The sequence below is a fragment of the Sphaerodactylus townsendi genome, linkage group LG01, assembly GCF_021028975.2.
Source record: "Sphaerodactylus townsendi isolate TG3544 linkage group LG01, MPM_Stown_v2.3, whole genome shotgun sequence".
NCBI lineage: Eukaryota > Metazoa > Chordata > Lepidosauria > Squamata > Sphaerodactylidae > Sphaerodactylus > Sphaerodactylus townsendi.
Window position 1 is genome coordinate 134,221,471 of NC_059425.1, and position 25,488 is coordinate 134,246,958.

A 25,488-nucleotide genomic window follows, 5' to 3' on the forward strand; every position below is an offset into this window, starting at 1 on the left:
TGTGGGGGAAAAGGTGTTACGTTAGCTATACTGGCTCATCTCTTGCTTTCCATATTCACTGGCAGCCAAAGCTAAATACCTGAATTACTGCAACCAAACAAAGGATTCTGTATGGAAGTACAGCATTAACAAAAGACAGCAGCACACTCTACTTTGTTTTTGATTTTTGCAAATATTCAAAAATATAATAATAATCCAAAATTTATAATATAATCATATTCTTTGATCAAGAGATCAATCGTAGTGATGTATCTGATAAATATTTATAATGATTTGATAACCAGCCAATTCAGAAAAAAGACTGTACAATTCATAAGTCAATTGAGAAATATAACTCCTTACTCCAGAAATTTAAAAAAATGTTTCCAGCATTTGAAGGGTGGTTTTTTATGCAACCAACCCCTCTTAATCTTACTGATTCAGTCTATTGCACAGTTTTGCCAGATAACTAGAATGATGAATCTAACTGAATGCCTCTTTATATATATACATTTTCCCTGCATTTGGCTATCAGTTTCACTGCAGAAGTGATAAGATTGAAGATCACACACCTGTGCATCAATGGAACACGGTCATTTATCAAACCTAATGAAATTTTTGCATCTGCTGTTAATTTATATTGTCATACAGTACTTGCTTCCAGAATTTTTTCAACCAAGTGACATCAGCATCCTGTATGGGGAAATCTGTTCTGCTTGATCCACACTTCCAGCCCTACTTCCTTCTATTTTATTATCACACTTGCACTTGACTCTCCATGACATGGTTCAGATGGAATGGCTAATCATGGTTTGCTATTACATCAATGAGTTTGTGGGAATCTCTTCCCCCTTCCTTTTCTCATCACAACAGGTCCGCTAATTATTTATTCTCGCATTCATGCAAAGCTTAGTTTGCCATTATATCTGAACTGGTGAACTATTTACAGTGTTCTCTGTAAACAAGAACTCCAAATACTGGAATCATAATTGGCATGGAAAACTCATGGAGCAGCAGTGGCGTAGGAGGTTAAGAGCTCGTGTATCTAATCTGGAGGAACTGGGTTTGATTCCCAGCTCTGCCGCCTGAGCTGTGGGGGTTTATCTGGGGAATTCAGATTAACCTGTACCACACACGTCAGCTGGGTGACCTTGGGCTAGTCACAGCTTCTTGGAGCTCTCTCAGCCCCACCTACCTCACAGGGTGTTTGTTGTGAGGGGGGAAGGGCAAGGAGATTGTAAGCCCCTTTGAGTCTCCTGCAGGAGAGAAAGGGGGGAATATAAATCCAAACTCCTCTTCCTCCTCCTCCACCTCCTCCTCCTCCTCTTCCTCCTCTTCCTCTTCTTCCTCCTCCTCCTCCTCCTCTTCTTCTTCTTCTTCTTCTTCTTCTTCTTCTTCTTCTTCTTCTATAATTTGCTAGCCTAGATATAAAGGGACACTATAACTTTCCATGTAACTAATTTACTGGCCCTGCATAAGGGGAGGAAGGAGTGACTCAAAAATTTCTTCAGTGTTCATTCATGCTGTAGTAGCATGATTTACCATGGACTTTTGTTCCTGTGCAACAGGCCAAAGAACTCCCAGTCCAGTTTAAAACCCTTCTTGAATTCACATACTCAAATATTTTCACATGACTGCCAAAAATATTTTTATATATGGTAGTTCATGAACAGGTATGAAAATGACAGAAAGAAACAGGGCCAAACATGACACGTAACGAAATGTTCGTTACTGTATGACTAGCTAAAACCAACAATGAATCTGCTACAAGATTGGGGCATGCAGGGTTAGCCATGTAGATCACCTTGTAGAGACTGATCAACTACCCTTGCCCTCAAGCCTGATCCAGGCAGTAGGTTAGTTTGCTTTAAATCTACTTTTTGTAAAAACTCGAAATTGCTTTTCTTCTCCATTCTGATCCTCTACTTTAAATCTAGACGAGACACTCGATGAATGAATAATGTCTTCTCGAGCTGCAACCAACTCTCAGCAAATCTAGGAGATAAGCAGAGGTGGTTTCCCATTGCTTTTCTCTGCATAAACAATCCATAAGGAACTCTTACATGTTATACTATTTCACCATCTCATTGCTGAAATTCACAAGCAAGTACTTAAAAGCAAAACAATCCCCAGACATGAGCTCATACTTCCCCTGCATTAGTATAATTGGTCACTTTAATTAAGCATGTTCATGGAAGCCAGAAAAGCTCTAATGGTACAGCTTTTGAAAGATCATAGCTGGGGGCCCAACTGCTGGATACTAGTTCTTCTCCACTGGAGCAGTCATTCCCTTCCTTCAGCCTCAGGTGCCATTGCCCCACTTAGAAGGAATTTTTTAAACTATTCCCTAAGGACATGTTTATATGAACAGCTTTACACATCATATCACCAAAGACTATTTTAAGTATCTTTTAAATAATGACTATAAAAAGTTCAAACAATTACCATGCTGCAAACACAGAGAAGGAAGAGGGCTGAGTACTGAATTACCTCATCTCTCCTTGATAATCAGGAGGGGTCAACCCAGACAATATTCACTGTATAGAGCAGTGGTGGCGAACCTTTTTGAGACCAAGTGCCCAAACTGCAACCCAAAACCCACTTATTTATTGCAAAGTGCCAACTGGGGGCTCGGGCGGTATATAAATTGAAAAAATAAATAAATAAAATAAATAAACACGGCAATTTAACCTGAATACTGAGGCTTTAGTTTAGAAAAAATGGTTGGCTCTGAGGTGTGTGTTACTCAGGAGTAAGCTTGGTGGTAGTCGGTGGCTTTGCGTTGAAGCAACTGTGCAACTCTTTCAACGGGTGAATCATGACCCTAGGAGGGTTTGCTTGTCCCACTGCCAGCAACCGAGCTTACTGCCAGGTTAAGGATCGCGCTTTAGTTCTTCCCATGAAAATCAGTGGGGTTTAACAGTGCTCAACAGGGTTACCTACACTGCTTTTCCAAAACTAGGTCTTCTGTTTAATGCTAATAGTCGAGCCCAGTGGCCCAGGCCAGCCTAGATATGTGTGTGGGGGCACTCTGTTTGCGTGTGCCCACAGAGAGGGCTCTGAGTGCCACCTCTGGCACCCATGCCATAGGTTCGCCACCACTGGTATAGAGAGATTGCACATGAATTTGTTTCTGAAACAGCCTAGTTTGTGAACCATCTAAATCTAACTCGTGACTATTTCTGGGTTGTGGCCTGCCAGGTGCTTGACTACCCTTTGTTTTGATCATCTCAGGAGGTGCCAAAAATGAGTTTCCAGCCACTTGTTACACATGACTGATATGCTGCTTTTACCTTGGTCAGCCATGAGGCGTTCAGTCTGCTCTGGAGTAAAAGTTTTCCTGCTTCCCCTTCTCCACCTTTACTGCTTACCCCCCCCCCCCCCCGAAGAAATGTGGAACAGGACTTTATCATTTATCCCATTCCTATACTTTGAAATTTTGGATGCTTGGGCTGTGTGGTGATTAAAAGTGGTAGACTCTAATCTGGATAATCGGGTTTGATTCCCCACTCCTACACATGAAGCCTATTGGGTGACTTTGGGCTAGCCACAGTTCTGTCAGAACTCTCACAAGATGTTTGTTGTAGGGAAAAGAAGGGAAGGAGTTTGTAAGCCATTTTGAGACTCCTTATGGTTGAGAAAAATGTGATATAAATCCAAACTCTTCTCTTTCTTCTTCTCTTCATCCTGCTAGTTTAGTTTCCTATATCGCTCAGCAGTGAAAGCTATCACATATGCCCATGGCTTAAACTGAGCTGGCTTTCCACAGCTAAAACAGCAGAATTTCAAATTATGTTACTATTACTGTCAAATTGTGATGGCTGATTTTAGAAGAATCAAATAATCAGGAGTTATTTTTTTCTAACTTACTGTATAGCTCCTGCATTCCCTGTCCCAAAGTTACTTCCTCTGCAACCTCACTCAGAAAAATGGACTGACAACAATCAGGGATACACTCCTCTTACAAAGGACAAAATATCCTGGGATAGATCCAGGATCATATATCCCAGGGTGTTTTTATCCCTGTTTCTCCCTTCACACGGCTGCCTATCAGTGCGTTCAGGCCTGGAGGAGGAAGTACTCCAGTGAATTATGCATGAGCCCCCAGTTTATTTTCACTTTTCACATGAATGTTTACGTAGTTTACGTAGTTTGCATATGTTTACATAGTTTACATAGATTCTGTCTTCCTGATGTTCTGATTGGCTGCAGCTAAGGGGTAGGGAGAGAAGGCGGTGAAGCTGGAAAAATAAACCAGCCCGTCTCCTACAGTGTTTGCATGGGAGCAGGAGCAGTGTGGACTTTTTCAAAAGAACCGCCAATTTCATCGTTTGTTGACAGCTGTGGGATAAGAGAAATCTCGCGGGGCATCTCCAAGTTAGGTCCAGAAGCAAGGCAGAAGCCATACCTAAACTGGGATGTTTCACCTCCTTCTCCCAGGATATTTTGACCATGGGGAAAACGCCCGAGAGAGGTTATATCATGCATTCTTCGGGGAATCCTGAGGTTTGAACGTTTATATGCCTTTCACCACCATCCCCATGTAAAAGATTTGATTTGTTTCTCCCTGCCATAGACATCTTACTGTCCTGTACCTTTTTAAGAGAGCCCACATACCCAGGTTAAAGAAGAACAGATTTCAGATCAATAATTGTTGGTTTCCCCCCACCTAGCCCAATACTAAAACGAAGTCCTGACATTACCAAATCGCCGTTGACAAAGTCAGAACAACTTCTAAGAATAGATGACCATGACTTCAGCATGCGACCTGGTTTTGGAGGTAATGATGCATGGAGCTCTACAGATACATTTCTTTTCCTCTTTGCAGTTTATGAAAATACATTGTATTCATTTCTTTAGAAATCCATGGGGAATGGTCAACACTTACAGGGAAGTTCTCTCCTTTTCATTAGCCCATGTTGGATATTATTTAGTACCAAAAGATTTCCATCAGTGAGATAGGTAGAAATGGCCAGTTGATGACTTGTGTGCCCCCAAATCAATCAGTTAATCTTCCTTCCTTCCTTCCTTCCTTCCTTCCTTCCTTCCTTCCTTCCTTCCTTCCTTCCTTCCTTCCTTCCTTCCTTCCTTCCTTCCTTCCTTCCTTCCTTCCTTCCTTCCTTCCTTCCTTCCCTCCTTCCTTCCTACACTATTTTATTATATAGAAGGTATAATAATAATGAAAATTTATTCAACTTAATAAACCGCTCTCCCCCAAAGGGCTCAGATCCAAAGTTATATACAATAGCAGACATATACTATTGTTAATGTTAAATTCTGTTCTGATTTTTTTCTTTCTGTAGCCAAGTGATGTTAGAGTGTCAGTCTCAAAGAACTATGAATGTTGCAGCCTGATTAAATATTAAGAGACCATTGTATATGGCAAAACAAACAGCCAAGCAACCAAAACATATCTGGCCCCAGAACTACTGTCTGAGAAACAGAATGATCCCGAAGAATACAAAAGCTGGCAATCCTTGTTCTAAATATTTCCTTAGCAAAAGGGAGCAAGGAGGCATGCCAGGTATGAATTCAGGCTGCACATTTGGATAAAGCTGAGCTGAAACAACACCCACCCCCACGCCCAATCCCTGTGCCTAGCTCTCCCTCAAGTGGACTTCAAAGGCAGCGGGGCAGCCAGGTGCATTGCATGAATGGATTGGGTCATCCAGTCCCCACACCCAGCTTCTCCCACTGCCCCCAAACCCTGATTGGACTTTAGAGGCAGTGGGGCAGCCAGCATAGCTATGTGCAGGGATTGGCTGAATTCTGCAACTGGGAATTTGGGTTCAACTTTAAAATACCACCCAATTTTTTTTTTGAAAAAGCCAGCATGGAGTTCCAGCTTCTTTTGAACTTTTTAGAAAATATCCAGGTCTTTTAAAACCGAACCAGAAAAATACTGAAAAAAATGTGCATACCCCTCATAATCATGGTATGAAGTTCAACTTTTTCCTAAAGCATAATTTCTTTTTTCCTAAAAAAATAATTATGTGGTCAGTTCACATTTCTGGCTAGATGTCTATAATGAATCTGAAGGTTGCATGGATCCCACAAATTATTGATGATTTCCCCTTTCACTGGGTCTCTCTGTTTAGGGAACAAGCTTCCCAGCTCATCTTCTCTAACACGTAGGCCAGAGTAAGAAGCCATGCAGTTAGTAGAGATATTTTCTCTCTCAGAGGTGTTAATCCTCCTCTTCTGCCACCCCAGCACCATCCCCAATAAAATCACAGGCCCACGATTGGCTCTTGCCAAATTTAGAGGGAAAGCAGAAGTGAGCAGAAGTCTATAAAGCACTTAACCCATGGAACTCAGATGTTCATCTTGTAGAATAATTTAGCAGGTAGGCCACTGTTGATGGGATGTGTGTTCTCACAAAGGGAATTGAGCTGTGCATTTATTCCACTCACTCAGCAGCAGTGGGCTGCTGTCAACACAACGGTCCCTCACAGAAGCTCAAACCGTGAAAGCTGGATAAGGGATGGATTAAGGAGCACACAAGTTTGGGGAACAAGTTCAGTTTGCAAGTGATAGGAAATTACTGTTGCTTTTCACTGTTTGGCCCCGTTTCAGATAGTTGCCGTGTGGTTAATATCCATCCAGGGGAAACAGAGACAAGCAGAAGGGGAATCAGAAGGCATGAGGGAATACAGACCTGTTGAGGAGCTTGTAGGCAGAAAAGCCCTGTGTGAACATATAACCATTGAACTCACAATTTTGCTATTCTGGGCTTTCCATTATAAAAATAATATGTATATTGTTCTTTGTTAATATTTCACTAGCAGCATTGTAGTCAAGTCCTGTAGACATCCAAGCTTTTAGACTAGAGGATTAGGAGAGCATGCTTCCTTACAGCCCTTCGGATTAAAGAATGTTGTAATTTATCTACCCTTTCATGGCTGACAGATGGTAGTTCAAATCCAAAATACTATTATGTCTTTTGATTGAGCAAGTGTATTATTGTTAAATGCTTGATATATACAATTCCATCCAATTAATTGTAAAAGAGGGAGGGGGGTTGTTTCAGAACTGTTCATTAATATTTAGGCTATTAGCAAATCTCCTGTCCTGCAACTGAAGCATCAACTGTCATAGCAGAACCTACTTTTCGGTTTTTAAAAGTGATCCTTATTGAAAATGAAAATCCAGTACTTTGGATTAGGTCCCACAGATCTATTCTGCTAATGGACATAGTTCCGCAGTGCAAAGAGCATTCTCCTGATACAAGAGGTTCTGTCATTAGCAGAGCAGAGCCATGATATACAGCCTTACAACCCCAAATATAAAATCATGAAGTAATAAGTGGTTCGCTAATAAGGTTGCATACACAGATGCATGTTCATGAGTGGATGAGTGTAACATTGTAGTAGCTTTAATGACCAAGGCAGCCCTCATAGGTTAAATGCAATGAGATTTCATATCACTTTGCTGAAGTCCACTGCAATTATTACTGTAGGGATTACCTGCTTTTACTGCATTGTCATATAGCTTGTAATCTTTTATTTTTATTCAGTATAAAAAAGAAATAAACTTTTCAATGAAGCAGTTATAATCTGTTGAGAGCTATGAGAAACTGAAGGATGTGTAAATCCTGTAGAAATCAGTCAAAGGTATTATACACTTTCCACCTCCCCACCCACCCACAAGAAATGCAGCATGTGCCACATTTTTTCTTCTTCTTCTTCTTCTTCTTCTTCTTCTTCTTCTTCTTCTTCTTCTTCTTCTTCTTCTTCTTCTTCTTCTTCTTCTTCTTCTTCTTCTTCTTCTTCTTCTTCTTCTTCTTCTTTAAAGAAAGGATAACAAAAATCAGAGGGCCTCATAGGCATTGTGCTTTTTCTGACCACAAATCATAGGGCAACTGAGACTTTCTCCTTTGCTTCAGCTCATATGAGGGGAAGTGAAAGGGGTGGCTACAATAAAAGTATCCCTGTGAATACCAACCCACACCCAATCGGGGGAGGGCGGTCAGAGCTGTTCCATATCTTCTCCCTCTGAAGGGGACAGCAGCAAGCAGAGTAGAGACCTGGGATGTGGACATCATCCCTATCTTCCTTCTCCCCATTTGCTGCTGCTTACACAGCAGGGGAGGTTTTTCTATCCCACTTATGGAAGCAGTCTGTGATTAGGGTTTATGTTTTAAAGAAATAACTTTGAATAATGTTGTTATGGGGGGGGGGTGTTCCTTGAAGATCACTGTGAACTTACACAGTTTGGTCAAAGTGACTATTCACAAACCACAGTTTGTCCATTCAAATGTTAATACTAAATCATGGTTTGGGCATAGTCCATAGTCTGTGGTCCACAGTTCATCGCCCATATGTTGAACCATTCCTTGGGTTTTTCCAGAAATTGAATTTATGCCATCAATGTTTTCCACTTCATTCCTTTTCAGGCCCTGCGGCTTAACTTCCTCCTCAACTGCTGTGGGAGCAAAACTGACATCTGTCTTCATTTTTAGCAGATGGGAAAGGTAGATGAAAAGAAAATAGATGGGAGGCCCAGCAGAACTAAACTGTACTGGAATTCTCAGTATGAAGAAACCAGTAAAGAGACAAAAAAGTTTACTTTCTAGAGGGACAAAACAGGCATATTTCTACAAATCTGTAGCAATATGTTAAAACGTTCTTCTGCTGGGCTGGTGAAACATATTGTGATCTAACAACTTGAGACCTGGGTAAGCTAGGTAAATTCCACACCTCAGTTGTAGAACAGTTGATTCAGGGTAATTCTATTACTTAGCTGCTTTTAAATTTGCACATGCACTTTACTAGCGCAATGTTCTTTCTTTTGGGTGGGAGCAGGATGGCATGAAATGGCCATGTATGTTATACACAGGATTTCTTGTAAGAGTGAGTGCATGAATCACCCCATACCACAGCTGTAAATGGGAAGTGATCTCAACCTTCCTTTGTGCGCGCGCGCACACACACACACGTGTTCTTGGCAGTAAATTATATGCAATGGACATAGGATTGTAAACCATGTTTTGAAATAGCTACATATGGTCTCCTGATGGGCCACATTTGATCAAAACAAATTTGTAAATTTGCTTGGCAGTTTGCTCATTTGCCTTTTCTGCAAGGGTTCTGCTGCAACGGATGCCTGTTTTTTCTGTAACCTTTCTGAATATTCCTTCTGATGTTTATTTTGTTTTCATATTTCTGTAGGGCCTGCAATTCCTGTTGGAGTAGATGTACAAGTTGAAAGCCTGGATAGTATTTCAGAGGTAGACATGGTAAGTGTCGGGCTGATGACTTGTACAAGTTCAGATTCATATTTTGAGATATCATGTATTAACTAATGTAGGAGTCATATTTTTGAATCCTTGCTTTCCTAAATGGTAGATAGTTTCAGTAAAACAGCATTCCAGGGAATCCATTTGCCAATGAAGATAGAATAGTGGAAATGTATGTGATTTTTGTTATATGATTTTTGTAATATGTATGTTAAGGAACATGGAGGCAGATAGTGCAGACTGGGAAATTAAAACAGGCCTGCTGTAGCAAGCCAAGAATCCTTCACAATCAGCCAGATGCCCTGCCTCGTGATAGCTGAGACAACCCCCATTATTGGCTGAGTCCAAAACGAGTGGCCCCTGAGGTGTTTCCTGTACTGCTGAGGTTATTCTCATTCCTAGCCTTTAGTAGCCCTCTACAGTAACAGCCCACCAGGAAATTTCCCCCTCTGCCCCTGCTGCTAATCTGCAAAGCAACATCAGTTTCACCAATGAGCAGGCTTCAAGATGCTAAACAGCTTCAAACCTCAATCCTTTTCCGGGGGTGGGGGTGGTATCTGCCAGCTCCCATTTCTGCCTTTCTTGTTCTCTCTCTCCCTCTCCCTAGTCATACAAATGCAAGCAGAAAACTGGTCTCTTAGCCATCGATCTGGCAGATTTGCCAAGTCCGCCCAAGGATCTGCAACTGCTTGGTCCTCCCTGTCTGCCATGGTTCCAGTTGAGATGCCCCTGGGCCAACAAAGGCTCTGATCAGTGGTGTTGCTGCCTAGGGACAGGGGGTACCCTATGTCCCCGGGCACCCCCCATTTGGTCACGTGGGGGGGCGCCAACATTCCAGGGTTGTTTGTGTGTTTTTAAATTTTTTAAGTGTTTTTTTCACGTTCTGGCCTGCAGGGGGCGCATTTTTAAGGCTACTGGCACCATGATTTCAGGGCATCATCCAGAGACTGCCCTGATGATACCACCTGAGTTTGGCGATGTTTGGTTCAGGGGAAGCAAAGTTATGGACCCCCAAAGGGGGTGCCCCCATCCCCATTGTTTTCAATGGGAGCTAACCTGAGATGGGGGCTACTCATTTGAGGGACCATGCTGAGATCCCCCAAGCTCTCTTCACCAAACTTAGATTGTATCATAAGAATAGTTAACAGATGATACTCCTGAAATTTTGGTGTCACTAGGTTAAAAATACACCTTCAAGGAACTTTTAATTTGCCCAAGATTCTGGGTGCTGCAGTGACTTTGCTCCATTGTAGCCAATGGGAATTGCTGGAAGTGTGTGAGGCAGGCTGCACATTTTTTTTTTGAAGAATATAAGGCACCAGGCTTTTAGGGACCAGGCTCCCAGGAGGGGCCTCCTGGTAGCCGCATCCAGGTTTGGGGGCCTTTGCTTCTGGGGGTTCAATTTAATGGGTCCCAAAGGAAGCTTATTTTGTTTCCCCGGCTCCCTGCACATGAAAGCCTGGGCTGAGTTCTCTCAGAACTCTCTCAACTCGCCCACTCCAGAAGCAAAGCTCACCAAGTTTGGATGCTATTACTCAAGGAGCCTCTTGGAGCCACCTTGAACGTCTGGCGCCTCTATCTTCAAAAATGTGCAGCCTGCCTCAGAAATTCCCCGTTAGCTACAATGGAGCAAAGTCACTGCAAAACAAAGAATCTTGGGCAAATTTCTTGGGGTGCCTGGAAGGGATGTATTTTTAAAGCTAGTGACACCAAATTTTCAGGGTATCATCTGTTAACTGTTTGGTTTGGGCATAGTTTGGTGAAGTTATGTTCAGGGGGACCAAAGTTATGGTCCCTCAAATGGGTAGCCCCCATCTCAGGTTAGTTCCCATTGAAAACAATGGGGATGGGGGCATTCCTTTGGGTGTCCATAACTTTGCTGCCCCTGAACCAAACATCGCCAAACTCAGGTGGTATCATCAGGGCAGTCTCTGGATGATGCCCTGAAATCATGGTGCCGCTAGCTTTAAAATGTGCTCCCTGCAGGCTGAAAAAATACCAAAAATACCCCCCAAAACCCCAAATACCTTGCATTCGCATTTGTTCATATTTGGGCAGGACATAATTGGACAATTTTTGTCCAAATGTGCCCAAATTTGCCCAGATTCCAGCCAAATCTGCTGTTTGTTTCATCTGAATCGTTAACCCTCAAAAGTGATGCTGTTTCAGGGTGGGGGAGAATCCACCCCCAAACAGCATCACTTTCAATTTTGTTTTAACCGGGGACCCAAGATCCTCCCTTTAAGGTAGATTTAAAAGAAGAATCTGAGCTCCCTAGTTTAAACACCACTGAAAGTGATGCTGTTTGGGGGTGGATTCCACTGGAGGTGTTTTGCGAGAGATGATGCTGACATTTGTTTGGTTTTGCTGGGGGTGATTTGTGAGAGATTTACATGCTTAATACCGACTTGCACTGGCTTGGAGTTGTTTCTCAGGCTAACAACCTACCTCATAGGGTTGTTGTGATTAGGAAATTAGGAAAAGAGTTGGTGGGGTATGTATGTTTTGATGGGAGTGGGAGGTGTTTTGTGAGCTGGTACAAAAATCATTGTTTGGTCATGGTGGGGGAGGGTGGCCACCCATACGGCGGGTGGGGGGGGGCGTCAAACTCAGGTTTTGTCCCCGGGTGCCAGTTTGCCTAGGTACGCCCCTGGCTCTGATGCAGAAAGGGGAGTGGATTAACTGTAACTTATTTCTCCTCTCTTCCCAAGGCTCTCCTCCGCAGCCTGGAGAAGTCCTGGCCTGCCATTTGGACCCTTATATAGGCCAGGCTTAAGCCCATGCATACCCAATGGCCTTCCCTACCCTCACATACCTGTTTCTTGTTTGCTTGATAACCTGACCAGTGTGGTCATGGTGGTTATGTATAGGAGCTATGCATTGCCTGGCTTAGCAATGCCAGCCCTTTACTGTTGGAATGGGCATAGGAGGGGTTTGCAGGGTGAAGGTCCAGATTGGACCTCCCACTCTTCCATTTTTCCATGAAAAGTGTAAAATGGAACTGTATTAGAGGCATTTTAATAAAGGGAACAAAGGGATTGTTTAGGATGCTTTACAAAGGAACAAGTGCTGTAATTTATGGCACTGTTTATTACATGCATTTCTTATTTTTGCTAAATTGTTTTCTAATTTCTGTAATCCTGTTTTTTGTTTCTTATGTCATATGTTTTACTGTTTTGCTTTTCACCTTTGTATGCCAATCTTATTACAGTGACTTATGTGGTTTTTATCACATTACTAAATTTTGTAATCCTCCTTGAGTCTCAGTGTGAAAAGATGACTATAAACAAACAAACAAATAAATAAATAAGAAAGATGGGAACTTCTTGTCACATGGAAGTGGCCCATCCTTTGAGGAAGAATGGGAAGACCATGGGAAGAAAAACTGGGTGTGGAGGATGATGGCACTGAAAACATAGTTTTATCCCGAACTGATGAACAAACTTATAAATACTTATTTTTATAGTCCTGAAATCCATTAGAATAATTTTTAAAATATTTAATTTGTTTTAGCCTTTCTAGACTAGCTGATTCTTTCTTCTACTGTTCCCTCAGAATTGGACCCAAATGTTTTCTGCATTTCCACCAGCAGGGAGGGACTTTCCCCCTTCTTCCTTCCTGTTGCAGTCCATTGAATGAATGACCCCAATGCTACCTTTTAGGAGATAGCATGGAGGAATGGCATGGAGGGTGAAATTAACATAGGCAGCATAACAGATGAATTGGACCCCCCCCCCCCCCCCCGGGAAGTTGGGACTCAATCCCTTATTTTTAGCATGGAGGGGAAAAGCTTTTTTATATTTACTGATGGCAGCCTGTCTTAAAAGAACAGACTTCTTTTTCTACAAAACCTGTTAATATTTGATTGTATAATAGGATATATTCCTACTATATATTCAAGTTTCAAACATAAATCTCATAGAAAAGTGCACTCAAAGCCTATTTCAGCTCCCATTGATTTAAAAAGTTGGTTTTGGTGGTTATTGATTGCTATTCTTAATGCTTTGTAAAACATTTAAAAAGAAACAGTGAATGTTGTCCAAAAACATGGCTGTCAGTCTCTTAGTAAGTTAAACATTAATTAGCCTTAGATGTTGATTGTACATTAATTTCAAACCCTGTTGACCACTGAACAAAGTTTTCTGTTCAACTATGGCACAGGAGCAAAAAAGGGGGCAATGTAAGATTTCTTAACCATGGTTCCTGTACAGTTTCAATAAAATGTATTTTTTCAGACTTGGGAAAAAGGTGGGATAACATGTGTATGTATCTTGTTCAATGTGGTATCTGAGGTATAAATGGTGATTTTAATAAGATTATCCCTTTCTCAATTTTTGATTAGGACTTCACCATGACACTTTACCTCAGGCACTACTGGAAAGATGAAAGATTATCATTTCCAAGTACCAATAACCAAAGTATGACCTTTGATGGCAGACTAGTGAAAAAGATCTGGGTACCTGACATGTTCTTTGTGCATTCCAAACGCTCATTTATCCATGATACCACTACCGATAATGTCATGCTTCGCGTCCAACCAGATGGGAAGGTACTTTACAGTCTAAGGTAAAGTGGTTTTTACAGCCATCTTTAATTTAACCATAGAGTGTCCAGACACTAAAAAGAAATTAACTTCATTACAGACACCTATATCTTATTGTGCGTGCTCTCTCATTAGGTAAATTGTTAATCATACAGTTTTACATTCTTGAATTTAAAAGCATGTGTTGCTAATATCAAATTCAGAACAAATTATGAGAGTAAGTGTAAAGGAAGAGGGCTTTGGTGGACTGAATGATCTGGATATGGGATTTTATTCTCAGTTCAGTCATTGAATTGCTTTAATGATAGGTAAGCAAGTAACCAAGTCCTGTGCCCCTATACTAGGCAGAAAGTTAAGCAGAAGTCAGCAGAACCTACTTCTGACTTTTTGCATAGACAGCTGAAAATGGTGGTTCAAAAGTGTCGTGGGATAAACATGAAGTACAAGTGTTTTTTTTTCCTGTTCAGTACTATCTTGTTGAACATATATCTTTCCTAACTTCCATCTATGAGTTCTATTTTTATAGTGTCCTTGAAACACAATAAATTATTAATACACTCAATTTGAAGCATGAAAAAGTTCAAATTACAAGATGAAGCTGTTTACTAGTTACATTATCAAACTACTGGAAGGTTTCTCTCACAACTACATTATTGAAACATTTTATTTTGAAAAAAGACCCTCGTCTCTCTGGCGGATTCCTCATGGACCAAAAACAGCGGTGTGAAAACAGTGTGAAAACAGTGTGAACCCTTTTACACTGTTTTAAACCCTTTTACACCATTTTCACACCGCTTTTATCTGAAAGGCATTGTAAACTACAAACTATGATTGCAAAATTAGATAAGGGAGTGTAATTCTGTTGGGTCTGCAGTTGCTGCTTAGGGTGGGACCCAATGCCTCACAGTGACTAATTGGGTGTGCTCATAGAGGACTGGATGGCCAGCTCTCTGAAGCCATCAATGTGATTGCACCCCAACACACTCTTCATTACAAATTGGTTTCATGGTATACCCAACCAAACTGGCAAACCATCAACACCAGTAGTCCCATTTGTTTACCTAGGTACATAAAGCTTATTGATAAACTTGAAAGTTTACTTGACATGCACCTAACCTATACTATCTGTTTTCCTTCTTTTCCATCTAAATAGGATGAAATTTCTAATGCACTTATTTTGTTTTTAGGGTCACTGTAACAGCCATGTGTAATATGGACTTTAGTCGCTTTCCTCTTGACACACAAACATGTTCATTGGAAATTGAAAGCTGTAAGTAAACAAAATTTAAATTGAAGGACAGACTCTATTTCAATTTTGACTTTGGAGAAGTGTTGCTCACAGTTCTTCTAAAAATTCCTCACTGTTTTCAGAACTATGTGATGAGCAAAAAGTCTGAAAGCACAAATTCACTGTTGTATACAGAAAGGCCCCTGACCTGGATGCCCCAGACTAGCCTGATCTCATCAGCTCTTGGAAGCTAAACAGGGTCATTCCTGGTTTGTACTTGGATGGGAGACTTCCAATGAAGTCTCCCATCCAATGGCACTGTTGCTACACAGAGCCATCCAATGGCAAACCACTTTGTCTCTTGATGACACTTTCGACCCATACAGAGAGGTCCTGTACTGTGAGCAGTACCAAGCAGTGAGCAGTCCTCATAGTGGATTGCCTCCCCCACAAACTACTTTGACCTAAGGATGCAGAGAATGCTTGTGATGGAGATACCTCAGAATTGAGCCCAAAGGTATCATAACATCTATATTCTTGTCACTACTTTCATTTCAATAAATTACATTCTACTGTGAGACGTTATCCTTGCCTACAACTCGCACCAACTTTAGAACCCTTCCCAGTCATGGAATCTGTGCCTAGATCAGGCAAAAAGTACCGGTAATTTAAAATCAGCAATATCTTCCAAAATGTGGAGTAATTTCCATCTTCAAGTGTATGCAACAACTCTGAATACAACAAACCAGTTCTTGGATTCTAGTCTTGAATAGTTACAAAGCTTGGGTGCTGTGTAGTACGACAATACATAGTTACAAAGCTTGTTGTGTAGTAGCAATAAAGAAGATTTGTCCTGTAGAAAGACCTTTTGTGCTGATAGCAGCCAACTTTCACTTGCTAAAATATGGAAAGGACCTCATGGGACTTTTACAGAGCAGTAATCAAGAATGCTGGTGAGACAGAGCCACCACATATCTCAGTCCATAATACTGGACTGAATCCCACAATAAATATTTCCTGGTGGAAACTCCTTGCCAGTGCAACAGGATTTTCTTGTCTCTGAACTCCCACTGCAGCCCGAAATGATCGTGCTCCTGAGGGATAGGACCCCCCTGGAACAGTATAAAGAAGGAGCTGAATGTATATAGTAGGAAGGGGGAATTGGCAAAAATCACCCTCCTCTTCCATTAATGGAAATTTACTATGGGATTCTGTTTAGTGACAGCACTTACAGCTGATTCAGGTAATTTTCTCCCATATAAGTCAACAGGAGCTATTTGTCTACATAAGAAATTCAATAGTCTGGAATAGTTAAACTAGTCTAGTTTAGATTCACTCTTCTGGTTTGAATATATGATGTGTGTGTTTGATAGCCTAATAGTACCACATTCTAAACTGTGTGCAGAATATCACCCTATTTATTGCAATGAAACTAGGTTACTTGTCCCCTCCCTGCAGATGCCTATACTGAAGATGATCTCATGCTGTACTGGAAGAATGGGAATGACTCCTTGAAAACAGATGAGAGGATATCACTGTCACAGTTCCTTATACAAGAATTTCACACTACTACCAAACTAGCCTTCTATAGCAGTACCGGTAAGCCCATTTTGGTAAACATTCACTTTTCATGTTTTCAGGTAAAATCTATTTCAGGTAGAATCTACTTGCCTGGAGAAAATCGCATTGGACTGATTAGAGAGGCCACTACAGTTTTATGACAGGCAACTTCTTTTGCACAAAAGAGTAGCAACTGCAGAGAGGCTGTGTTCACAACATTGTAACCTAGTATATTTTGATGGATCCAGACTTGTTAGCAGTCTATTGATCATGTAAATAATTTAATTTTATTCTGTAGGGATTTCTTTCTACTGACAGTTAATTCTTGTAAGACAATAAAAAGAATAATGTGAAAATTTCAGAAATACAAGCGCTACTTATTATTGCCCTTACATGGAACTATTTGCCAAGTAGATTCAGATACCTCAGTTTTGGATAATGAAGATATGAATTAACTTATGGGAAAATATAAAAACTCTATGGGGAGATACTTATCATGATCAAGAGGGTCTTTTAAAAATATGCATTACCTTTTCATTTCACTTTTCCTCCAAAGATTTCAGGGCAGCAAGCATAGTTCTACCCTCCTATATTTTATTCTCACAGTAAAGATGGTATATCAGTTTTTCCAAATGAGCAAATAAACAATTCTGAGTAGGTTAGGCTGTGAGACTGGCCCAGGGAACTATACTCTTTTCCACTGAAAGACTTAAGTACAATTGTAAATTCATCTGCCACATCTTCCTGGATCTTATTTGTAATAGAATGCATTGTGGGGTCTTAATGCCTGCCTGTTCTGTTCCTCCCTCCTGCCATTCTGTTTTGTTCTGTGCCCCCCAGCTTTCTGTTAAATTAATTAAAATTAAACAATTTTAAAGACTCCATTCTTATCGCTTTGTAGGAGATTAAGGATTAGGCCAGCGAGATGCATGCAAAGTTGTGTTTCATTTTCCCTGCTTCCCCATCACCATCTCCTTAGAGTTGTTACTTTCCTTTTTCTAGTTTCTGCCATTGTGTGTAAGCTTCAGGAACCTCCGTGCTCCCACTGCCAGCTGCAGAATGTTCCCAGGAGTTTCCTCTGCTTGCAGCTAATCCAATGCCTGTTTCACTATAAAAAGTTGATGAATAAAATTTGTTTTACCTGGTGATCCCATGCACATGTTTTTTCCCTCTTTTTTTTTTTGGAGGGAAGTGTCTTCATAGCTACGACAACATCATCTAAGAATCACAGGTGCTTGGAGGGTTGGTCTACTTCCCACTAAGAAGCAATAGGTAGACCCACCCTTTGCAGAAGACAAGTCTACCCATTGCTTCTTGGTGGGAGGTAGATTAGCCCTCTGAGTGGCTGTGATTCTTAGTTGGTGTCATTGTAGCTACAAAGACACCTCCCTCAAAATAAAAGGGGGAAAAATGACACATGCGTGGGATCACCTGGAAAAACAAACTTTATTCATCAACTTTTTATAGGGAAATGGCCATTGGATGAGCTGCAAGCAGAGGAAATTCCTGGGAACATTCTGCTACTGGTGCTGGCAGCACAGAGGCTCCTGATTAGCAGACACAAAATGGCAGGCACTAGAAAAAGGAAAGTAAGACCTTTAAGGAGGGGGGAGGCAAGTTTTGCTGATAGTCACTGGATGCACTATAAATACTCTTTTATCAAACTACCATGTTTAATAGTGCACAGAATAATGGTTTTGATGAATGCTGCACAGAATTTATTATTTAATGCTCATAGACATTTGAGACTGGAGAAACACAGTACTTTCACTTCCATCACACCACGACTGACCGCACTTAGATCAGCTGGTGGAAAATGGTACAATGTAAGTGAACTTCATAAGTCAAAAGTGTTGTGCTTATGTCTTCAGTGGTTAATACCATATGAAACATTACTTCAGTTTGATTGATGCATTTGAAGTTCTTGATAGCCATGTGCTGGTTACAGTAAGTAACAGAACAGTTAAGGAAGGAAGGGACAGTGTTAAGAGACTTCTCTTTTAAAATGGACTGTAAAATTTGATGGTTTATATGTCTGACCGTTATAAGCAAAGAGCATGTTCCAAATCTTTCCAAGCGTTTCTCATCTTGTACATTGCAGCAAGAGCAGAGGGAATTGCTCTGTAAGAAACAGTACCAAGAAGAAATTTGGGATATCGCCATTCGCCATTTCTCTTATTCAAATATTTCTCTCTCTGTGTGTGTGTGTGTCTGTCTATCTATCATCTGACATCTGACATACTCACATGTTAAAAGTCTCTATTGCAGACACTTGAATGTGGTTAACAACACCCCAGCCTTGAAATCATGCACTTGACTCTCGTTTCAAAAAGTTTATATTACTACCATGGGGAAATATTTTGTAATAAGCCTGACTTTTATAAGCAAAATGTGGACTCTTCGCTGGTGCTTCTCTATCTGTTTTTCCTTGGAGGTTATCTCTTTTCTTCTTTCTCCTGTAGGATGGTACAATCGTCTCTACATTAACTTCACTTTACGTCGCCATATATTCTTCTTCTTGCTCCAGACCTATTTTCCTGCCACTCTGATGGTCATGCTATCTTGGGTGTCCTTCTGGATAGACCGTAGAGCTGTGCCTGCAAGAGTTCCCTTAGGTAAATTAATATAAATATGGTTGCTCATGATTATTCTATTTATTTATTTATTTGGATTTGTTAGCATCTCTAATCTAAGAGAATCTACCAGAAAAGCAGATATAATAAAGATGCCTTTGGCAGCCTCTTCCACCCCTCTTCTTCCACCTAGAATAGTGGATTGTTAGCTGACTACATGTGCATGCAGTTTTATTCTCAATTTTTAGCACTTCAGTATGTTTCCTCTCCTCTCCCACACACAATTGTATTCCATTCTGGCTTATGGGCAGTGGCGTATCTGCCTATCTGTCCCCGGGCGCCACTCTTCTGGTCACGTGGGGGATGCAAAATCGCCCCCCCCCCACGTGACCAGGAAGTCCTGCTGTCTCGTCATTTTTGCGTGCCTTGACCCTGTCCGAGGCACGCAAAAACAAGAAGACAGAAGGACTTCCTGCTGCCTCCAAGCACCCTCAACCCCACCCTGGACTCCCCCTCCCTTCCTTTCTCCCCTGCCGGCTGGGCTCCCTCTGTGAGGCTGGGAGTGGGGCTTGGGGAGTGGGGCTTGGGGACCAGGAAGTCCCACTCCTTCCTGATTCCCAAGCCCCACCACCCAGCCGCAGTGCTTATAAAAGAAGGTCTCCGAGGCCGGGACTGCAGTCTCTTCTGGCCTGCCTGGAGGGGAGGTCAGAAGAGACTGCAGGCTGCCAGCTGGGAACCCAGCCAGCAGGGGTAGTCTGGGGGGGAGGTGGGCACCCTAGACCTTGCCCATGTCCATGGTGACATGGGTGGGCTCAAGGGCAGTGGGGGCGGAGCTGGGGTGGGGGGCAGAGCCTGGGGGGCATCCTGGAGACAATTTGTCTCCAGGCGCCATTTACCCCTGGTACGCCTCTGCTTATGGGAAACCTAAGTGTAAAGATTTATTGCTTTCATACCTTACTGAGTTTATACTTTGAACCTCACTGTTATGTATGAACATAAGACGTTGGATGCAGCAGTCCTTGAGGACAATTATTGGCAGATCTTTCCCTTGTTTCCTTCCTAGCAGCAGTCCTTTCCAGCTTGAGGAGTCAAGGCAAACCCATGGAGACTAATAGCCCCATAGTTTGGAGAGGCTGCACTAAGAAGGCAGCGACATCCCCTTTTTTGCAGCAATGCAGTTGATATCTAGGCAAGCCTATAGTGAGACAGGAGGGCCATTTCTGTAACAGTGGCCTACCAGTCATAATCTTGATAGAATGTACAGCCCCCTTTCATGGAACAGAGCAAGGGTAAGATGGATGCCAGGCATAATTCAAGAGTTTGAAAACAAGAGAGTCTGTTGGACACATGACATCATTCTTTCCCCTGCCAAATTAAGAATGGAAAGCTTCAGTCAATGCCCCTCCTAAGGGCACAGCCACTCGCATCTGGTTAACAACACCCCAGCCTTGAAATCGTGCACTTGGCTCTAGTTTCACAAAGAGCTTGCACATGTCCATACTCTGGTCTTGTCATTGAACTTGCTGCAATGCTCTGCACCCTTTCTCCCTGACATTGACATAACCTCAGACCTCCTGTCCAACTATCAAGGGTAAACCCACCATATTAACAAGGTAGCTGTATATCAGATACTGTAACAGAAACTACACCTTTGCATACAAAAACTCAATACATGAGTGCCATACAAGAATAAATTTCAAATGATATTCAAATGATGGCTCTCTAAATGGAACCTTCTGGCATAGAGAACAGCATTAGGTCTGAGATGAAGAAGGGCCTTAACTGTGAAACATTACTTTTTACCAGGTTATAATCAGGTTATAATCAGGTTTTACCAGGTTATAATACTTTTTACCAGGTTATAACTGGCTTGAAAAAGGATAATGAAATAAAACCTGTTGAATTTTTGGAAATAATCCCTGATTACAAAAATTGAGACACTGTTAGAATATCATTTGAAATTTACTTTTGTATGACTCATGTATTGAGTTTTTGTATGCAAAGGTGTTGTTTCTGGTACAGCAACTATCAAGGGTAGTCAGCTCTCTAGAATTTCTTTGTTTTAACCATGCAAACTCATAAAGACTTGGATTGTCTCTGTTTTAATTTCATAAACACAGCCCCAAAACTCATCAAATCTTGGGCTTGTCCAGGTTTTAATCTCACCCATTCATTTTCAACAGCACTGTCTGTGCCTAGGGATGGAACTTTGCTTTGTCCTAGGAAGATCGCCCTTCTTGTCATTGCCATAGCATAGGGTCAATTTTTTCTATAACTAGAGCCCCCAAATCCATCGCTCTTTGTGCTTGGATTTTCTCCAACACCATTTCTCCCACTGCCCTTGAACCTCTTGAACTTGCTATTGCTTACCTGCTTGTGAGTGTATTTTTATTATTTTTGATCCCCTAATAATATTGTACCCTTTTTGCTTCAGTTCTGGTTTTGAGTGGATTTCTTGAGGGACCGATCTTTGTATAGACTGGTGGAGATCCCCTACTTGCCTTTTGCATTGCCAGTCTGTATCCAGCCAATTAAAGGAACAGACTAGACCAATTTTGGTAACAGAGTTTTGCTGACAAAAGAAATAGGATTTCATTCCCTTCTGAGTCCTCAGTGCAGTCCCCTTGGCCTGCACTGTCCATGAGGGACTTACAAATCCAAGAATCAATTTTTGTGGATGCTGGGAAAAACGGTAGGAGAACAAGAAATGATCTGCTTCTATCAGTGGCTTCTGCTGATGGATTTCTGTACCCAACCCACAAAATGACGGCCTAAACAGCCCAGTTGCTATAGCAGCAGTTCTCAGACTTTTACCTGCATCCAACAATAAAGGACTATTTTATAAATGGAAGGTGGTTGCTTAAAGAATTCAATGAGAATTTTTTCTTCACTTAGATGACCGACACAAGAATCTCTGCTAGTGAGAGTGAAGATGAAGGCATAATCAAAATACAGTTGTTATGTATGCACTTTTAAAAGTTAATATGTTATACTGGTAATACAGCTTGGAAGAATATGTACTGATTTATCCCAGTTACAAATACATATGCATCTTATGAGGTACTTATGCATGACCACTAAATGTGACTGTTTGCTCAGTATAACTCTGAAAAGATTACCATATGTATTTGCTCCCCACCTTTCTCCCCATGGGGACCCAATATGGTTTACATATTTCTCCACTGTATCCTCACCATATACCGAGTCAAGTAAGTTAGACTGAAAATGTGTGACTAGCCCAGGGGTAGGGAACCTGCGGCTCTCCAATTGGCCATGCTGAAAGGGGCTGATGGGAATTTTAGTTCCTGAACATCTGGAGAGCCGCAGGTTCCCTACCCCTGGACTAGCCTAAGGTCCCCCAGCAAGCTTCCATGACAGAGTGGAGATTCAAATCTGCCAGATGCTAGTCCGACACTTTAGCCACTGCACCACACTAGCTCTCAGCATATTTACCTATTTTATTACAATTTTCAGTTGTTTACTGTAATTGGAAAACAGGAATAGTATATTATTTAGCTGCAGAATTAGTCATACATTCACTCTGCACTGTTTCTGGATTTTAAACTCTGTATCATCCTTAATGTAAAGGTTTCCACAATGACTAAAAGCTGAGAAGTATATAATAAGGCTTATGTTAAGAACCATTCTAAATATTTGTAGTGATGCACTGCTGACCCAGCAGCACCGTGGTAGAACGTTGGGACGCCAACGGACCTACGGCCTTGCTGGTCGCACCGCACCCCCACTCCTCATCCCCCCATGAGTCACGGGTCATGAACTGCCTGGCTCAATCACCGGGCGCAGGGACAATGGTCTTGCCCCCAGGTGAGGATTAGGCTCAGACGCTTACGCTCCTCTCCGCACGTAGCCAGGTGAGATCATGCATCACATGATGATCTCCAGGTCTCCCGGTCTCCCGCTCATCTCCCTACCCACCTCCTTTACACGCCCACAATGAAACCCTAATAAAAGGTGCCAGAGACCAGCACAGGGAGAGTTGTCAGGATCACGAAATCCCGCGCTTCCTGTTGCTGACGCTCTCCACCAGATGAAACCTCCTCCGCGTCTCGCCTATTCCTTAGCGACGACCCTGCGGGGATGACTACAAATATTGTTCTATAATGCTGTCCTTTCCTGAAATACATAATAAATAGCATATTTCCGGCATGATTTCAGAAGCTAGGAAGGATCTGCCCTGGGAGAACATCACAGAAGTCTGGGATTGCTATGCATTGTCAAACCACTTCTGAATGTCTCTCTCCTTCAAGAGAGGGTTGGTTGCATCAGCGATAGAACACTGAGATGCTGGAGAAATTGAAAAGAGTACTTAGGAGTAACTGCTGCATATACATGGGGAGTGCTGCAGTAATGATCACACATTACTGCAGATCAAATTTGGTTTAAAATGTGGTTCTTTGTGAGGGTGCATGGGCTACGTGTTGCTGTTCCTTCTTGCTTCAGGAGTTGGTTTGGCTTAGTTGGTAGTTCTTAATGGTAGAAATGGAGGCTGAAACATTTTTAAATTGCTGCATCAAGATGTAACTGTGCAATAATACTAGAGCAAAAGGATAAAAAGGGAGAGGATTGTTCTGCATCATGGATGAATCCTACCATCACTAGGAATAATACATTTTCAGCAGTAGTGTGTAAAGAAATGCATCTGAAGAGTCAAGGGGTAAAAACCAAAATGACAAAGGAGGTGCGTGGAATGAGTTCACAAGAAATGTTTCCAAGACACAGGTTTGACCCTTGGAAAAATCTGTAGTAAGCTGTGCATGCAGAAAAGGCCTTTGTGCTGAAATGCAAGATCAAAGTGTGCTGTAACCAGACAGCTACAGAAATATGGGCCAATAGTTACAGATGACTCAAACTCACTCCTTCAGTTAAGCAGGTGATTTCAGTAAAGATAAACTTGGCACATTATTTTAGGTAATTTCTGAATGAATATTTTTTTGCCTCAGGAATAACAACGGTGCTGACCATGTCTACTATCATCACGGGTGTCAACGCCTCCATGCCTCGAGTTTCTTACATCAAAGCTGTGGACATTTACCTCTGGGTCAGTTTTGTGTTTGTCTTCCTCTCAGTGTTAGAGTATGCAGCAGTGAACTACTTGACTACGGTACAAGAACGTAAAGAACGGAAGCTACGAGACAAGGTATGTCTGATGTCAATTGGTACTATGTAACTAAAATGCCAGAATGGGTGCATTGAACATTTTAAAAAACCCACCAACAGGAACTAAGAGTCTGTAGAATAAAACATTCAATAAAGTCTGCTCCCCTATCCATCTGGGCATCCTCCCTCGGTTTTCCATTATAGCCAGCTACCTTCATCTTTTAACTGATCCCAAATTGTGACAGGTTGTTACTCTTGCTAGATGTAATGTACTTTCTTCTACCAGAAAATTCAATAGAGAGAATCGTATTGCAACCTCTGACAGAAACTGCAGCTATACCCTCAGATTGGAGGAAACTATTCATCACGTCCTCCATCATTGCCCTTTTTACAATTCCACGTGAAAAAATTACTCAAGCCCCTTCTGATTGGCCTAGACAGCATCACGGATATTGCCAAAACCTTGTTTTTGTTAGATAGCAACTCAGTCTCAATATTTGAACCTACGGTCAGATTTCTGCATGTCGTTGTCACCACACGTTCTCCATTTTTTGTTAAACAAAATTTTTTAATTTTTAAAAACGTCTTTTTTAAACGTCTTTTAATCTTTGTATTCTTAAAACCCATTGTACACTATTTCTTGAATAAAACATTCATACAATAAAACCAATGACAGTGTGCACATCAGATGCTTTTTACATTTTCTGGCTCTGTACAAGAAACCGAATGAGGTGGCAGAGTTCAGAGGTGTGAAAACAAATTTTATTGACCTGTATTTAACTATAGTTTCAAAGATTTAAGGACATTTTAACAGGGGGCAGCAATCACTGCTCCTTCTTGAGGAAATGTAAGTGCCCTTACGTCTTTAAAATGTGTGGGTGGATACAGGTCAATGTTTCAGACTATGGTGAAGAAATGTTCTCTATTTTAAAAATAAACCTTTTTGCAAGAAGAGTTTCTATAGTGGTGAATTTAACATGAAGAAGGCATTCACTGGTTGGCAAGCTGTTGTCAAGCTACATTTAGACTTGTTATCATCCACAAGAGAGTGGGCTGGACATGAACTGTTCTTTGCTCTTCAAGCTTCCTGTCTATATGATTTTTTACAAAAATATTCAGGAGTCTTCAGTAGGTTTGGTCAATACCCTAAAAAATTCAGATTTATTTGGCCATAAAATTATCTGTATGCCCAAATAAGACAAATAACATATTTGGGTATATCCAAAAAATTCAGGTCCGTTTGATTTTT

The 25,488-nt window shown here is 41.5% G+C and overlaps 1 protein-coding gene across 2 annotated transcripts in view; it reads left to right on the forward strand.

Moving 5' to 3' along the window:
• Positions 1-25,488, forward strand: part of GABRR1 (gamma-aminobutyric acid type A receptor subunit rho1) — a 53,088-nt gene that overhangs the window by 25,290 nt on the left and 2,310 nt on the right. For both annotated transcript variants that reach the window (XM_048494536.1, XM_048494544.1), the window contains 7 exons: positions 4,653-4,759; positions 9,150-9,217; positions 13,560-13,783; positions 14,948-15,030; positions 16,447-16,587; positions 19,011-19,163; positions 24,083-24,279. In XM_048494536.1, coding sequence (XP_048350493.1) covers positions 4,653-4,759; positions 9,150-9,217; positions 13,560-13,783; positions 14,948-15,030; positions 16,447-16,587; positions 19,011-19,163; positions 24,083-24,279 — 973 coding nt within the window. The remainder of the gene's footprint in view (positions 1-4,652; positions 4,760-9,149; positions 9,218-13,559; positions 13,784-14,947; positions 15,031-16,446; positions 16,588-19,010; positions 19,164-24,082; positions 24,280-25,488) is intronic.